Source organism: Mercurialis annua, linkage group LG4 (assembly GCF_937616625.2).
Source record: "Mercurialis annua linkage group LG4, ddMerAnnu1.2, whole genome shotgun sequence".
Lineage (NCBI taxonomy): Eukaryota > Viridiplantae > Streptophyta > Magnoliopsida > Malpighiales > Euphorbiaceae > Mercurialis > Mercurialis annua.
In genome coordinates, this window is record NC_065573.1 from 28,269,818 (window position 1) to 28,288,205 (window position 18,388).

At 31.1% G+C, this 18,388-nt stretch overlaps 2 protein-coding genes across 3 annotated transcripts; both read left to right on the forward strand.

The window, feature by feature from the left end:
• Positions 1–1,384: 1,384 nt before the first annotated feature.
• On the forward strand, positions 1,385–8,738 carry LOC126678530 (uncharacterized; the record flags this gene model as incomplete). Its single annotated transcript, XM_050373423.2, has 16 exons — positions 1,385–1,559; positions 1,712–1,762; positions 2,080–2,158; positions 2,574–2,727; positions 3,121–3,253; positions 3,448–3,832; positions 3,966–4,149; positions 4,358–4,459; positions 4,545–4,874; positions 5,224–5,307; positions 5,392–5,550; positions 6,151–6,231; positions 6,909–7,046; positions 7,328–7,440; positions 7,763–7,902; positions 8,439–8,738. Coding segments are annotated over 16 exons (2,406 nt in total), but the record flags the coding sequence as incomplete, so codon positions are not given.
• Positions 8,739–13,378: 4,640 nt separating this feature from the next.
• Positions 13,379–17,119, forward strand: LOC126677150 (AT-hook motif nuclear-localized protein 10-like). Of its 2 annotated transcripts, none has more exons than XM_050371633.2 (6): positions 13,379–13,504; positions 13,827–14,442; positions 14,906–14,958; positions 15,822–15,953; positions 16,295–16,456; positions 16,660–17,119. In XM_050371633.2, exons 2-6 carry the CDS (start codon positions 13,881–13,883, stop codon positions 16,870–16,872), a joined length of 1,122 nt encoding a protein of 373 aa, XP_050227590.1. In that variant the 5' UTR covers positions 13,379–13,504; positions 13,827–13,880; the 3' UTR covers positions 16,873–17,119. The 2 variants fall into 2 exon arrangements, with proteins under 2 accessions (XP_050227590.1, XP_050227591.1); XM_050371634.2 differs by having other exon boundaries at positions 14,912–14,958.
• The last annotated feature ends 1,269 nt before the right edge of the window (positions 17,120–18,388 follow it).

The following is an 18,388-nucleotide window of genomic DNA, read 5'->3' on the forward strand; positions in this document are numbered from 1 at the left end:
TACATTGTAGACAAGTTGCCAATACATCATAGATACATTACTGATACATTGTAGATAAATTTACAATATATCGTATATACATAGCTGATACATTATAGATATATACACCACTAATACATTGTAGATAAATCTTCGAGATACATCATAGATACATATTTTTATTTTTTTTGATTACTTTAGCAAAATCAATTTTGTAAATACACCATAGATTATAATATTTAAAATCATATGTTCTTATCAATAACATATTGCTTGATTTGTCTTAAATTTATAGCTATCTCTAACTAAAACTTAAATTGGTTGAGTTTTAATATATATGTTATTATGTATATATATTAGATACGTCAACGATACATTATATACATTATTGATAGATCGATGATACATCATAAATACATCATTTATTATAACTTCTAAAATCAAGCTCCAACTCATAATAATTATTTTAAACAAATAATTTATAAAAGGACTGATACTTTGTAAATACATCGTCGATACATTATTTTCAATGAACAAAAATAATTCAAATATCCCTATTTAAAGGACCCATTATGACAAAACCACATCCTCAACTAATCCAAGTTTATGAGTTGTTGGAGACCTGAAATAGATTCATCCAATAATAAAAATGCAGTTTATTGCCAATTAGTGAAATTGGTTGATTAATTAACCAAATAAAATCATAAAAACTGAAATTTAGTTACAAATATGTTTTGATGCATAAGAGATACATAAAAGATACATAAATGATACATGTTTAATTAATTCGGATACGCTGACACGCGTTGACGCGTGAGTGGCATGCTTTTCTGACACGCGTGTCAGACGCGTTACTGACGCGTTTTTACAGCTGTTTGACAACTGTTCACACGTTTTTTTCACTTTTTTTTTCAATTTAAGTGTGCCATGTGTCTATTATTTAGTGGTTGGCTAGAAAATGTAAACTTTCTCCTTATTTTGTCATGAATGTAAAGAATTTGGATTTTGGCTATTTGAGTAATATTTGATCTATTTTTGAATATTTTTGTTTTTTTCCCTTTATTTTATATATAATAATGATTTTTTTTAATTTAGGAGGAAAAACACTTGTTGAAAGAATTGATGGTATGATTTAGAGATCACCAGTGACTATCACTATAAATTTAAAACAAATAAATAGATAAATTTCGGATAAATCAATAGAAGAATAATTAAAATATGCAAAAGAATTTAACTTTATTAAAAAATGAAACAAACTCAATAAAAATGGATTTTGAATTTTGAACACGAAATTTCAAAAGACTCAATCATAGGCTTACTAAGCATCACTACTAAAATTAAAGTGAAAAGTATCAATTTCGGAGATAGGGGCAGAACAGTAAAACCGCAGAGAGCGCCCGGTTGAACTGAAAAGACTGACAGTCGCGTCCTGTCAGCACTTTCTATTTTCTTTTCTTTTCTTTCTTACTGGTTACACCAAACCAAACAAGCCTCTCAACGCCTCCGCGACACGCCCGCCTTCACCGCCACCTCCACCGACGCCATTACCACAACCACCGCCACTACCACCATTGTGCACTGTACGATTTTTTTCGGCTTTTCTTTAAATGTTCAAATATTACTATTATTATTTATTATCATGTAATTTTTCTCTTTCGTATATGTTACTATTTTTAGTTAAAATTTCCGTCTTACTGCTACTCAGCTTACACTCCCTTTCACTTTGCTTCAGGTTTGGAAATGGACGATCCACCATTGAAATTGGATGAAAGTTTGCATGGAGGTCACTTTTTGTTCAATTTATGTTGCCTATATGTATACATACTGCTCCTTAACATGATTAGATTAATTTATGATAATTACAAATAGGGGAAGACATGTACTGCATTTTTTATGATGTTAATTTGGGGTTTGAAAAGTAAATACATCATTAATTATGAAATGGCATTTTGTAACAGTTTTAACATGTAGTACTTGTGTTTTTTGTTTTGGTAAATAATAAATGCATGCATTCATTGTTGAGTTCCACATTTAAAAAATTCTTTTATAAATTAAATGTGGTTTAAAAAAAAAACCATTGCTAAGTTTCAGTTTTTGCAGATTACAATCATTTTGTTTTGCTCACCAAGGATACGAAACCTATATGCCGAGCGCAGTGCTTAAATCCACCTGTTAAACTGTATGTTTGTTTTCTCTAATTATTATCATAATCATGTCCTTTTGCATTATTTAGTAAAGCTTCTAAATACCGATCAGAGAGTTTAACTATAGCTGTTCTTATTGCCATTTGTATGATTATATCATTATAACAATAACAACGACGATGGTAACAACAACATAGCCTTATTCCCAAGTTAATTGGGCTGTTTATGATGCTCATGAAAACTGATGAATAATTACCGAAAATTTATATTTCCTTCTATTATATGAAGCCTGATTTTAATGCAGTAAAATATTGCAGGTTGATGAAGGAATTTTTTTGTTACTGTTTACTTAATTAGACCATATAAACAAAATGAAAATTACCACGTGAAGTTGTCCTTTTAAATGATAGATTTTTGCACTGCACATGCTTATTTTTAAATATTCAATAGGCCTCAAAGTTGGAACTTACATGAAATTATTCCCAAAGTTGAGGCTAAGATCCCTGATGATTTACCTCATTGCTTCCTACGGCCTGCTCCTGAGTGCAGTCGTGACAAACATGAGTGGCATAGATTTTTGTCTTATCTTCAGAAGCGAAACATGGTAAATAGCTTTCTTTTAACATTCTTATTCTTGTGTCTTTTATGCATATGAATCCCTTTGCATGAACTCATTTTTCTCTTTTGACTCGCAAAAATGCAATATGAGGTTGAAATCATGCCCTTTGTTTTTCCTTTGATGATTAGATAGTAGAGAATGGTGTAGTATTATGATAAAGATATTGGGAAACATTTGTACCCTTCTCACTCTCTTTATGAATTGCTATCCTTTAATCTAGTTTTCTTTTCGTTTGGATTTTTTCATTTGATTTCATTTCTAGTTAAATGGATCCGTAAACTTTTCTTTCTGCATGATAGGAGAATCCAGATAGAGATATTGTTTATTTTGTTCTCGAAATCATTTTTTTGGTAGTGCTAATATTTATCTCTTTTGTAGGTTGGAATAGCAAGATTTGACTTCTGCAATTTCTATGTACTTCCTCCTGCTGAAGCTGACAACTTCAGTGATGTTAGAGTTGCATATCAGAGAATATCCGATAATTATGTTCATCAAAAGCATTGTGAATCAGGTGCATTATCATGTTTGTTTTAAGCCGTTTCTTTTGTTGTTATGTGGGATGGGATTAGTCTGTATATATTATTGTCATGGTAGTGCTGTATACTAGATTCAGTTTCTACTTCGTATTACCCTATCCTTTTATCTTTGATTATGGAAAGGACTTTCTCAGATTTTGTCTCTACTCTCCAATTCTGCCATCCACAGTTGTCGATAGGATTGAAGCATGTCAATTTGCTGGGGGTAACTTGGATCCAATTGAGACTTGTGGCAATAGCAGCACCATGTCTCCTCGCAATGTTGAGAAGTGTACTTCCAGGAAAGGTGTGCAAATGAAGACAACAGATCCGGGTATTGCTGAAGATAATGCTACATCTTATCTCAGGCTTCCACAGTCAGTTGATGATCACCTTCATCATGAGACAACAGTAAAACATCGGGCTCATGCAGTTAAACTGAACAAGCCATTGATGAAAAATTACGTGCGGGCAGACCCAAGCTATCTACAAACTCTTGGTCACGCGCATTCGGGCTGGATATTTGGTGCAATCGCTGAGCTTGTTGATAATTCTAGGGATGCCAAAGCAAGCAGGTAATTTAATTGAGATTCCGTTTTGGATTTTTTCCTTGCTAATCGAGTCAATGTTGTTTTATCATTACTACATTTATAGGTAGCTGTAGTTTTTTTTTCTAGTGCGCATCTTACTTGCAGTGGATGTTGACAGGTTGGATATTTCTATTGAAACAGTATTTTCAAAAAGATCTGGCAAAAAGATCCCCATGTTATCAATTATAGATGATGGTCATGGGATGACCCATCAGGAGGTCATGAGAATGACATGTTTTGGCCACAAGCAGCCTGATGCAGATGATATAGATCGCATAGGAAGATTTGGTGTTGGATTTAAGGTAGCCTCTATTCTTTTTCCAGTGCTGGATAGCAACATTCTTTTGATTGATGATGAACAATGCTATTTTGGTTGAATGATACTAGTATTATAAGTTTTTAACTATAATGTTCTATTATAGTAGTCTGTATTTATTATTTGATTATTGCATAAGCTGAATTGTTTGTCTTTGAGATGTGCCTAACTTGATTTGGATGTTGATTTGTCAGACTGGAGCGATGAAGCTTGGTAATGATGCTCTTGTCCTTACTCAGACTAGTAATTCCAGATCTATAGCCTTTCTCTCACAATCCTTAAATGAAGGAAAAGATGTATGGGTTTATGGTTTTATTATATCTTGTTTGCTATTTTTAATAAGATTCTATTGTTCTTATCATCTTTATGTTGGTTCTGTAGAATCTAGAGATTCCCATTGTAAGCTACCTTAGAAAAGGACAACTTATGGAGGTCGATACGGATATCCAATCTGAAGCTTTAGCAAAGTGCAACCTGAAATCCATTAAGGAATTTTCACATTTTGATAAGTATCTGATTGGTGAAAAAGCAGGCAAGTTCCTTGACAACTGCACCGGAACACAAATATACATATGGAACTTGGATGAATGGGGCTCAGATTACTGTCTGGATTGGACCACTGGACTGAATGGTGGAAGCACCTTTCACCAAGGTGACATCCTTATCCGTTCAAAAAGGGTCAGATCTCGTCCTGGCCAGATGACTCAAAAGGTTATGAATTAGCATCAAAGGTTTCATATAACATTTAGTGAATGCTTTCTGTATAAAAATCAAAGTTTCCGACTTCTTATGAGAAATTATTTTGTTGTTGTATGAGTAGCTTGCATAGTGTATAAACTACTGGCAAATTAAATTGAAGAAATCATATATATAATGTGTTGTAGATCAAGAAAAGGTGAGGAAACCTGTAATGTATTTATGCAGGGCAACGGTGCCTTATTCGTTGCATCCTCAAACTATGCTAGCATTATAACTAGTAATTATTTAAGAAGATTGACATTCTTTATGGTCTCGTTTATTTTTATTATCACACTTACATTTCATATTTCTCTGGTTTCAGGTGCCCTTAGATTATTCACTCAGATCTTATCTGGAAGTCATCTTTTCAGTTCCACGAATGAGAATTTATGTTCAAGGTTCCTTGGTAATTGTCAATTTTTATGAAAGTGATATAATATTTTTTGTTTTCGGCTTGTATGTTTTATATTTAGGGTAAGCCCTTGAACAGGTTAAAAGTCGACCATTGGCAAAATCCTTAAATATGACTTGTGAAGCGACAGATTATATCCTGGGAAAACCTGTTCATTTAACGCTCGGTCGTAGTCAATTAGAGTACGAACAAGCAAACTGTGGGATATTTTTATATTGGCATGGCCGCTTAATTGAGGTAAAGCTGCATCATGATATGATTTTATCTGTCAATGTCTATTGCTGCTTCTATTTAATTTCTACTCTTTCCTCTTTGATATTTATCATTTTCAATCTCATTGCGGCCCTTGGTAAATGCTTAAGCTTCCTGTAATTTTTCCTTTGTGTATTTGTTTGTGAAATTCTTTACTTAGATCATTGTGATGTGCATGCTTATTAGTTTGTTCAAGCTTAAATAGTTGTCAGCCCTTAGCTTTATGTACTTTGGATTGAAGTTACTAATTAAGTAATCTCTTCTTCATTTAAATTTTTTTCTTTCTTGTTCTTGACCGGTTTATACAAACCATGTATTAGTAAACCATCTCAGTGACCTTCTATAAATTAGTTTTGAGTTACACTTTTGAAACAGGTTTTACTTATGATAGGTGGATTCATAGGAAGTGTGCAGTCTAGAAAGTATGTATAGAACATAGTATCTATAATTGTATGGCCTTCCCTTTTTGGCAAGTCGCATACTTTTTGGAGCTTGGCTTTTAAATTAAGGCTCTTGTGTCCCTTTGACTTGTGTTTTATCATACCATATTGATCTGCTACGCATACATCTTTTTCCCTTTGTTAGGCTTACAAAAGAGCTGGTGGCATGGTGCATGGAGAGGCGGGACGAGGCGTGATTGGTGTCATAGATGTTACTGATCTAATGGTGGGCATGTGTGTTTTGATTAGGTGTTTATCTATTTTATTTAGGCACAATTCTATCTGGCAACAAGATTTTTCAAACAGAAGCTATACATGCTTTTAAGATACAAATTACTATTTCATCTTAAAAAAGGTTAAGCATTCCTTTTTCTATTTGTTCAAATCTTAAAGGAATGTGCTTGTTATCACTTATCACTAAAATCAGTACAGCTGGCTTTAACACTTGTTGTACATGGATACAACTTGAACTATACTTTAAAGCTCATGTTTCATTGCATTTTAACCTTTGGCTACTATTCCAGTATGGATATGTTATATATTAAAAGGTTTCAAGTGTTAAAATGATCTTTCTGTCTGGAGATTACATTTTAAACTGTTTGGTAGAATAGATCATTTTCAGATGTGATTACAGATACGAGATTTTATTCGAGGTCTATTGAAAATATTATGCCAAAATATTTAGAATGTGCCTCTATGGAATTGTTACTTGTATTGGACAAAAATTAAAATGTGCAATTTTTTCAACAATATGTATCAGCAAGTCAAGTGAAGAATGCACCGTCTAGCTAGTTACAAGTCTACTAAAGTTGCAAACCTTTAATACAAAGAAATGCTACTTAATTTCAAAAATTCAAAGCTACTTATGTTGAACTAACGCTGCATTTTTACCTTCTTTTGTAGGATAATGGGACTGGACGTGTTTGGGTACATAGTAACAAGCAAGGTTTTCAGGATTGCGAGCCATATGTTCTACTGGAGAATTGGCTAGGGAAAAAGGTTGATGAATATTGTGATAAAAATTTGGATCCGGTGCAGCTGGTAAGACCCTTCATTTGCTATTTTCCACGAGATCATAATTTTTTTAATGCAAGGTTAATTTGCAGCTTTTAAGTAAATGTTTAATTGGTATTTTCCTTGTTAATGACTCAAAACTAAAGGACAACTTAATCGATGAGTCATTTGAAATTCCGGCCACATATTATGTGCCAATTTTCAGCAATAACTATGTCCGCCATTCACTTTTAGAAAACAGAAAAGAATCTTAAGTTTAATGGACTGTGTTTTACCGTCTCCTCAAGTTAAGTTCTTTATTTTGGCAGAAAAAATGCGGTGTCCTGTACAAGCCTGATCATGAGTGGGTTCAGTGTGACAAGTGTAGAAAGTGGAGGATGTTGAGACCTGAATATGATATCAAGGATTTACCTCTAGAATGGTATATATACTTGATGACCTTCTCATACTACTGCTTATTTGTGCTCTTTTTATCTGTCATTTTCCATCAACTGCATCTTTGCTTTTATGGTATTTCTCCCGTAGTATTTACAATGCTGTAGTTTAAGCTATTGCTGTTGGATTTTTGTATGTACTTGTTCAATGAAGCATTAATTTTAGATATCTTCGACAAGTTGAGATAATTATCCAGCAATATTTCCTGCACTTCATATGAGGAATGCCTGCATTGTTAATGCTATTCTGTGTCTTGTCTACTTTGTATTATATTTAAGGATTGTTTGATTATGCCCTTATCATTTCAGGTTTTGTTATATGGAACCTTTCAAAGGATCATGTGAAACACTTGAGCAAAAGGTTGAACGCGGGGTGATTACAGTGTCCACAAAACGGTCTGGATATGATAGAGAAGATACCGAAGATGATGCGATAATTACATCTGAAGGTATCTATCAGAGTCTGTTAAGCGTAATAACTATACAAACACATGAACAAGATTTTACTAGTAGTCGTGATAGGGTGTGCAAAACTGAATAACCAATGAAAAAAAAAGTTAGTTCGGTTTTAGAATTAAGGCTATGTTTGGTTCATGGAATAGATCCGGAATAGAATAGTCATTCCGTACAAAATAACTATCCGTTGCTCTGTTTAATGGAATAGTAACTCTATGGAATTGTTATTCCATGATTTTATGGAATAACTACTCCTCTCAAAAGTAAAGAATAACTATTCCATTCCTCATGGGATAGCTATTCCATTCCTCATGGAAGCTATTTCATTCCATGAATCAAACATAGCCTAAGTTTAATTTACCTTCGGTACAAGCCAAACCGACTGGTCTTATCTGATTTGAAATATTTAAGTTTTTTGTAAAATTGGTTCAGTTTGGTTTTGAAAAAAAATATATGGTTTGGTTTGGTTCGAATGCACACCCCTAGTTGTGAACGTTTCCTACTATTGTTTTGGTGATTTGCCTTGTAGGAAATAGTGATGAAGATAATGAGCAGAAAAAGAAGATTGTGAAGCAAGGGTTAAAGAGGAATAGAAAGGGACATCCTAGAGCTTGTAAGAAGGTATAGATTAATTGAAGGATATGAATTGCAAATTTTAAACTTTTTGTTGCATTTGTAAATAGGGAAGATTACTTAAACAACTCTTCAAAAGTAGCTATGCATCCATTTACCAAAAACAGATGGCATATATCACTAATTAAATGCTTCCAACAGATGAAGGCTTCATATCATTTGGCAAAGGTAAATATTAAAAGAACAACATTGTTAAGCTCAAGTTCTACTAATTTTATTCTTGAATTCCGTTAATAATATTTTTGATTAAAAAAATAGAGGATTGTAAATAACTTGTTAACATTCATATTATGTGTCTTTTAAAAAAGAAATAGATATGATTTTCTTGATAAAAAAGGACTTGGATATTATAAGCAAGGGGAAAATAAATTTATGTCTATATGTTTACATAATTGAGAGAATTAAAGAAACATTCTTGAGTTTTGACTTTGAATAAACTATTTATTTACTTTTTCTTATTAAAAGAATTATTAATAAATAATTCTCATTAGTATCCAATTTTTATAAGCTACTTATCTATATATTTGTCTAATTTAGTATTTTGACTTGTGTTTTTTTCCTTGAAAGTTAAACGAGAGTTTTAATTAGCTAGTTATAGACATCGTATTTATTAATTAACAATTCAAAATGACTTGACTATCAATATTTTATGGTTAGCTATTAAAAAAATAAAATGTTTGATTGTTAAGTAAAATTTTAACTCACATCTCTTTTACTTTTATGATATTACATAGATTTCAAAATTTTGATATAAAAAGATCTCTTTAATTTTTATTTTAACATATCAGTATTTTAAACTAATAAATTTAATCAAAAATAAGTCTAATTTATAAAAAATTAAGTTACAATTCATTATAATTTTTAATAAAATAAAAGGTACTGTAGTAATTATTAATACATTAAATTAAGTGATTATAATTTATGTTGAAAAAAAAAGAGAAAAATTAATAAGTACCCTACATGACTATAATTAATTAGATTTTTACTGTTAACTAAAAAAAAGTTGATGACATACTTTTTAAGTTTCTAAATTGCACAAATAACTTTATGATATTTGAGGATTACTGTCAACTATAAAAAAGGAAGGAAGTGGTTATAAGAATTAAAATCTCCTATAAAATCTCAAAGCATAAATATATAGCAATTAATATTCAAGAATCTTTAATAATCCTTAATTATAGCAACTGATAATTTAAATTATATGCCATAAATGGCAAAAGGGAAACCAAAAAAATAAAATGATTAAAAAAATGAAAACAACAAGAATTTGAGAAACAAAAAAATTCCAGCAAAACAAAAAATTCATCAACTCGTCATAAACAATCAACAAATATAAATACATAATATAAATTCATTTCTTTGTAAAAAAACTGATATACTAGTTTACATGTAGTTAACCATTAATAAATTAAATTTAATAAAAAAACTATTAACATCATAAAATTATTTTTAGATAAATCTAACAATAATATATCCTAAAATTAACAGTACACCAAATTAGTTAACTGTCAGTTAACCAGTAGTCACTTGTTAGTTAACTTTAACTAATAAAAAAAATAATTAATATTATGTATTCATATTTTTAGATAACCAACACAAGTATAGTTAACTAATAGTTAACTGTTAGGAAACATATAATTACCCCGTAATTATTTTCAAAATTATTCAAATATTACAAAAAAACAACTGAACATCAAATTTCAATTATTTTAAAAATAATCATACGTATAAAAATAACTGTTAGTTAACTATTAGTCACATATTAGTTAACTGTAATTAAAAAAAAATCATCAATATATATTCATGTTTTATATAAATCATACAAAGTTAGTTAACTATTAATTGACCATTAGAAAACATATAGTTAACCTTAATTATTTTTACATCATTGCTAATATTCTAATTACAATAAAAAAAGACAACAGCTGTCAGCCGCCGCGCCTTCGTTCATTGTTCGCCTATCTTCATCCCACTCCAACGACTGATTTCTTCGTTCAACTCAAACCGCCTTCGTTTATCGTTTTTTTCATCAGTTTGACAGAAAAAAACTGCAATAAAAAAAATAACAAAGACGATTCAAAACTTTAGAAATGCTTGCAGAATTAAAGTTTCTGTTATAAGTTAACTAATAGTGTACTAATAGTTACCTAATGGTTAACTAACATGGATACTGACAGTAATTCTTTTTAAAAAATGCAGCAGTGCCAACGTTGAAGGTTGTTGTTTATTATAAGATCAAAGGAATTTTAATTAAAGACGATGCGGAATTCTGAACTCTAAAAACAATAACATAAAAGGAATTTTTAGAACAATTACCTTGATATAAACGGGCGGAGGAGCAATCGGTTTGTTCTTTTTCATGACATTGACAGTGAAATTCTCGAAATCACTGCCACTCCCTTCTTCTTCTACATGAACTTCAATATAAAAAAATAAAGACGATTCAAAAACTTTAAAAATGAATTGTAGAAGAAGAAAAACCACCACCACGACCTCCCGCAGACCGCCACGACCGGCATCATCTTTCTCTTCTTAGAGATTTCGTTGAGTTGGTTGGGCTCCAGCGGCGGCGGCTTCAAATGTGGTTGAGGTAGAAAAATGAAAGAAATGATAAAGAAAAAGGACAAGCAAATTTAAATTCAAACAAAAATGGAAAAATATTTGGTTAGTGAGAGAATAATTAAAGTCAGCAAGAATCTTGGGGAAATCTAAAAGAAATAGGAAAGTGCTTGATGATTGTAGGTGTTACCAAATTAACAGATTTGTATGTTGTCAAATTCAAAAGTTTATTTGTGTAAAACATAAAGTTATAATTCAAAATTAAAAGTTTTCAACCGTATAAGTCAAATTTAATTTTTGAAACAGTAAAAATCTAAATATTTTAACCCAAGACAGTATCTGAGCTAATTTTCTCAAAAAAAAGTGATTATAATTTATGAGGTAATGTAAAGTCAAAACACTCCACTTTATTAAGAGCCCATAGGATGGCAGCATGGTTGTTGGGAGCTCTATAAGGCAACTGTCTCTCCATGGATTATAAATAAAATAAATTGATTTATAATTATAATAAATTTAATTAACTGGTGAATAGTACGTAATAGATAATTTGTCAAATAAAAGTTGTTATTTAAACAAAAGGTCAAATGTTGTAAAACGGCCAAATCTTTCACAAAAGTTTTACAAAAGTTCTGACCTTTCAATTTTGTCGATTTTGGCCAAAAACTGATTATTTAGTTTCACAAAAGTCCTGACCTTTCAATTTTGTCGATTTTGGCCAAAAATGAATTATTTGATTTCATAAAAGTCCTAACCTTTCAATATTTGGCATGCCACATAGGCGTCACATAGACTCCACATAGGCAAACTGAAATCAAATTGAGAGTTGGCCACAATTGAAACCAAATAATTTATTTTTGGCCAAAATCGACAAAATTGAAAGGTAGGAACTTTTGTGAAATTTTTATGAAAGATTTGGCCTTTTTAAGACATTTGGCCTAAACAAAAAGGGATAAAATGCTACATTTCATGGTTATTTTAACTTATATCAACAAAATAATGCGCAACATAAAATCTTATTACCTAATAAAACATCCAAAGTCTAAGTAACAACTTATGAATTAACTAATTTAATAAATTAACTACTGTATATATTAATTTATTAAATAACTATAATTTATTATAATTTTATTCTATATTTTAAAATTTTAGACTATATTAATATTTTAATATTCTTTGAGAGTTTAATAAATTCAAATGATTACTCTACATGTAATTTCAAATAAAAAGAACAACATTCATTTGATAAAATTTATCAGTTGTTCGAATAACCTACTTCAACGGATAGAATAACCCTCTAGTTGATCGTACTATCTGAATGTGATCTAAAATACGTTACTATAAAATTTATTAAAGGACACAAAGTAAATAAAAGTGGATTTATTTCACTATAAATGATGGATAAATAGGTTAAAATGATTTTATAATATGATATATATTCTTTAGAGTATGATGAGTTTAATAGTTATTAATTTTTAGAAAAACTATTAATTTTAATTTTGTATATCAATAATAAGTAATTTAACTAATTACAAAGTGATCATTTTTAATTTAATTATTAACCAAAAGGAACTATTTTAATTACTTCATAAAATAAATTAATATCAGTATAAGAAAATTATACAACATAACGGTTGTTCTATGTTATTCGTGAAATAACCAATAACAATAAATAACAATTAGTGATTTAAACACTTATAAATATATTACACTTGAATTAACTTTTTCATAAATAAAATTATCTAATTTTTTTAGTAATTAATAATAACATGCCATACTAACAATGCAAAATAAAAGAAAATTTATTTAAATTTTTGAATTTATTATTTTATTACTTAATAAAATAAACTATTACTGATACTTCAATGTAACAATTAGATTAAAATTTTGCTATAAAATGAGATAAATAAATTTTAATCAACTATCTACATGAACTCATTATTTGAATAAACATAAAAATTAATTAAATAATAAATATACGTTGAGAAATTAAATTAGAGTCAGCATTTAAAAATATTAATATTAAATTATTTGTTGTGTGAAACAAAATATTAGATTTCAATAAAATAGATTTAATATGAGAAAAAATAAGTAAAAGAAAGTTAGAGCTCATAAAGCACGCTCCTATGAAAGCCGGTGCCAAGTTGGACAGGAGCTTGTTCTCTTCTAATTGGTGCGTGTCTATCAAACTTCTTATCCTTTGCTTGGGTTTGTAGTCTTGCCCTAGATAACAAATTAGTTTAAAGAAAGGGAAAATCACCAAATAAAAAGAAAAAAGAAAATCGAGCAGAGGCACTTTTCGAAAATTAAAAAATTAAATAAAGAAATAAAGAAAAACCCTAATTTTCTCTGCTGTATTTTATTTGCAGGCGGCTGCCAAATTTCACTACCACCCTCACAAATTTGGTAAGAGTATTTCACTTTACGAACTTTTTTCTTGAATTTTTTTTGTTAAATGTTTATGAATATAATAATAATATCAAAATTTCTGTAGCTTTCTTGTTAAATTTTTTATCCATTAGTTTAATTAAAGATAAAAAGGAATTTTTAATTTTATTGTTTTTTGTTTAATTTCACAGCTGAATTATATAATATACTCTACATATCGTAATAAAATAAATAAAAAGGTTTCTGTTTAGAAATTAGGGTTGAGGGGAGAATCAATTTGAAGGAAATAATTAGGGTTTTGTGGAGTGACGAATTTTACTTATGATTGAAACAATGGCAGGCAGAAGAGTTTATCTGTTCGGAGAAGAAAACAAAACTAAGCAAGATTTAACACATGTCAATATCCGGAAGAGAACCCTACGGCGGAGGCGGTGGAGAATTAGACCGGAACCAGCAACAGAGTCCAACATCTAATAGCTTAGCATTTAGAACCGTCGCGGCGGCGGCGGACGGAAGCGTATACAAGCCTATTATGCCACCGTCTATCAGTATTCCTAATATTAATAATAACAACGACGATGGAAATCCCTTTCATCATGTTGCATTACAACACCACCACCACCACCATCAGCAAGAGCTGGTGGCTCTAGGCGGAGGAGTTGGTGTAGGGTACGGCGTTGATGGACTGAATAATATGAATAACACCGAACCTATTAAGCGGAAACGGGGACGGCCGAGAAAGTACTCTCCGCCACCGCATAATAATATGGGCATTGACCTAACAACGCCACCTCAGCAATCTCCTCTTTTATATAATAATAATCAGAATAATAACAGTAATAGTAATCAGTGTGGTGGTGGTGGTGGTGGTGATAGATTTCAATCTTCATCTTCTCCTACTGCTAAGAAAGCTAGAGGCAGACCTCCTGGTTCTTCTTCTCGAAAAAATCATGTTGGTACGTCCCATTCTTTCCTATATTCTCGGCTATCAATATTTTGTAAGTGATTGTTTATGGATCCCACTGCACTAATTTGTTTAATAAAGAATATAATGGGCAGTTTTATATTTTAACTCTTTATTGAAATATAGTTTTAGTTGATAAAATATAGTTTTAGTTAATAAAATATTACATGTTGTCAGTCAGATGTTTTGTTTCTTTGAAAAGAATAGATAGAAAAGAGTAATTCATTGTTTTTTATTTTTAATTTTTTTCCCCTTCCTTGTTTGTTTGGATGCATTATTTTATAAACATTGAACAACAAAAATAGTAAGGTTGCATCCATTCTATTGCGACGAGGGAGAATTTTTTTAGATTTTGTCTTCGAATGCATCTAATCAAACGATTAACGAAGTCTTAGAAAGTCATCTAAATATGTTTTTCCTAATATATGTAATTAACGGTTTTTGCATATTGTTAGGAACAGGAGGAACTGGATTCACACCGCATCTTATCACTGTAAAGCCTGGAGAGGTTCCTTCCTCTTTCCTCACTTTTTTAGTGCCAACTGCATGCAATGTTTAATTTACTAAGTACAACATTTTTTTATATAAGTTGCAAATTAATTGATGAATGAATTACTTCTGTTTTATCACATGTTCAACTAATATAAAGTTTGTGCTCAAACTTTGTTAATTCCTCAGACTAATGCTGCTGTAGTTGCACATCAATGGTTACTGATAGACTTTAGACCATGTTTTGTTCATGGAATAGAATAGCATGGAATAGAATAGTTATTCCATAAAGAATGGAATAGCCATTCTTTAGTTTTTTAGAGGAGTGTTTATTCCACAAAATCATGAAATAGCAATTCTTTAGAATACATATTCCATGAACCAAAGCAAAGAATTGTCATTCTATACGGAATAGTTATTCCATTCCGTACCTATTCCATGAACCAAACATGGCCATAATGTAATAGACGTGTATTGTGAGTCTTGAAGGATAAGCACACTTACACTAATTCTTGCCTTCTTATATTCAGCTTAGTTGCTTAGATATTATTGGACAAAGGTGATGTAAATGAGTCTGAACTATGTAGCACAACTATCTGCCTAATAGTTTTGATCAGAATACATGTCACATAATTATGGCTGCAAGGAATTTTTTCATCATTTATATATGTAGTTAATTGCTGTTTAAGCATATGCTATAGCTTGAATCTGTAAATTCGCTTTCTCTCTCTCTCTCTTTGGCACCAATAAGTGAAGGTAGTAATGAACTAATAAATAAAAAAAAATCATTATGCAAGTTGTTGGTTGAAAATTGAAGGCTTTGCAACTATAATATCTTTATCTCAGAAGAATTGTATATGATATGATTTTTTTTTTGAACAGGATGTCTTACTGAAAATAATGTCATTTTCCCAAAATGGCCCGAGAGGTGTCTGCATTTTGTCAGCATATGGTACGATATCTAATGTAACACTTCGTCAAGCTGCAACTTCAGGTGGAACTGTGACTTACGAGGTGTGTTTGAAATCCTAATTACTTAATGTTCATGCATTTATAATGTCACACAGGAAAAACAAATTTTCTGTTTTTTGTCTTGCTATATTGTTGTAGTATGGAGCAACACAGTTTGCACTTTGCTAGGATAAATGATTTTATATACTAGGGAAAGTGAAATTTTTGCTTACTGTGATCTTTTGGTAATGTAGCCTTGTGCATTTTTTATATCTTATTTTTGTGATTTATTTTTCATCATCTGCGTTGAGTCTGGTCGTAACTAAAGCCTAAAGTATGTTTATTCTGAAAGATGACAGAGGAGTTAAAAAAATAATTGTTTAACCTTGTGTTTAATTTTACAGGGATGTTTCGAGATTTTGTCAATTTCTGGTTCCTTTCTGCTTTCAGAGAATAGTGGGCAGCGCAGCAGAACAGGCGGTTTGAGTGTTTTATTATCTGGACCAGATGGGCGTGTTCTGGGTGGCGGTGTGGCAGGCCTCCTGACAGCAGCATCTTCTGTTCAGGTTATTTAGTTTGCAATTCTCACTAGTATTCTTTCCCTGCATCTAGTGCTGTGATATACACTTGCACAAACACTAGCATTGGGATCTATTAGAAGCACTTAAATGTGCTAATCTTTTTTATCAACTTATTTTTGTTTTTCCTGTCATTTAGCATTTACAAAAGATTTTCTTGGCTCTAGCTTCTGAGGTGTTTGTTTTTGCAGGTTATTGTGGGTAGTTTTATATCAGAAGAAAGCAAAGGGTCAAAACAGTGGATTAGCCAACCTGAAACAATGTCTGCTCCTGGTGTATCAGTAGCCGGAAGCCCACCATCCCGTGGAACTTTTAGCGAGTCATCTGGCGGACCTGGAAGCCCTCCCAACCAGAGCACTGGAGCCTGCAATCCACAGGGCATGCCGAATTTGGCTTGGAAATAGGCTTTAGTGTTTTAACATTTTATAGTTTGCACAGTTACATTAAGTAGGTTAGGTACAATCTTATCGGGAATTGACCAGTGTACTTTGTGGTTAACAGTCAGAGTTTTAACCTCGAAGTACCTAGATAATGTCCCTTGGAATTAGTTAGGATAATGCCCTTTCTTTCTCTAACTCTTTCATGTTTGGTTCCGGTGATATGTTATTTTCCTTAATTTTAGTTATAAAAATCATTTGCTAGTTCTGTTTCTATTTTCTGTTTTCTCTGAATTTGTGATACGGGATTAGCCTTTTGTTTTAGTGCATGGCGCCCTCACAATTCTTGCATTGATGATCGGTCTTTTGAGTTTGCGCAAAACCATGACCATGGTTTGCTTGTGTCGCTTTGGTAAACCTTTACTTGTGTCGGTTGCAGTCTGTATTCAGCTAACACAGAACATTAGAACACATCTAACAAAGAGAACATTGATGATTGAACTTTCTACTCTCTTCTGTAACAACATTTCTTCATTTGATTAGACTTTATCTGGATTAAGCCAATTAGGTTTGAAGTTTAACGTATACTATATTCCCTATACTCGATTACCCCACTTTATGTGAATAGCTTAAAATATAACTATATATACGGAGTAATAAATAAGTATACACATATAATGGATGTAGATTTCTTAGGATGTAGATTTCTTAAAGAATCCAGATTGTGTTTAACTCCAGTTATTTGTTCCCTTTTTATAGATTTGTAAGGCAAATCTACGACTAAGTCGCTTATATTTATAGCATAGGCCACTTTTTTTTATCAGATTTACAGATTTACCCTAAATCTTACATTATAATTGCTTTTGTTCTGAGTTTATACAAAGATCCATAAGTTGACTTCAAAAAAAAAATACACACAATGCGTAATTCATTAACAAACAAAAGAAGTAAGGCTTCAAGAGTTGAAATGGAATGTATTTAGCAAACAACAAAGGGAATCCCGATCTATTCTTTATCCTGACCATGTTAACTAAAGGAAGAGTTCCCTTTGCCATTGATGATGATACTTCCTCAGCATATTTTTTTGTTACACGATGGTAATCGATTGCTGGAATTATAGAAGTTAGTAATTAGATATTTAATTATCAGTGGCACTCCACATGTGTCTCTTAAGTGGGACTCCACATGTGTCCTTTAAAAGATTTATTTTTGGCTTAATTACTTAAAAACCACCCACCTTAAATTTTTTTTTCGTTTATACCCTGACCTAGGAAAAAATTCATTTATACACTGACGTATGTGTTTATATTTCACCTCTATCCTAAATTTCAAAAAAAAAAGATGATTTATTGAAAACAATTAAATATAAGGATTATTTCATACTTTTTTCTATTAAAAAAATTCAAAGAAATCATTGTTTCACCTCTATCCTGACGTATTTTAAATTTTTTTCTAAATGAAAAGAGGTTAATTTAGCGCCTCGGGATAGAGGTGAAACATAAACACATACGTCATGGTATAAATGAATTTTTTTCTAGGTCAG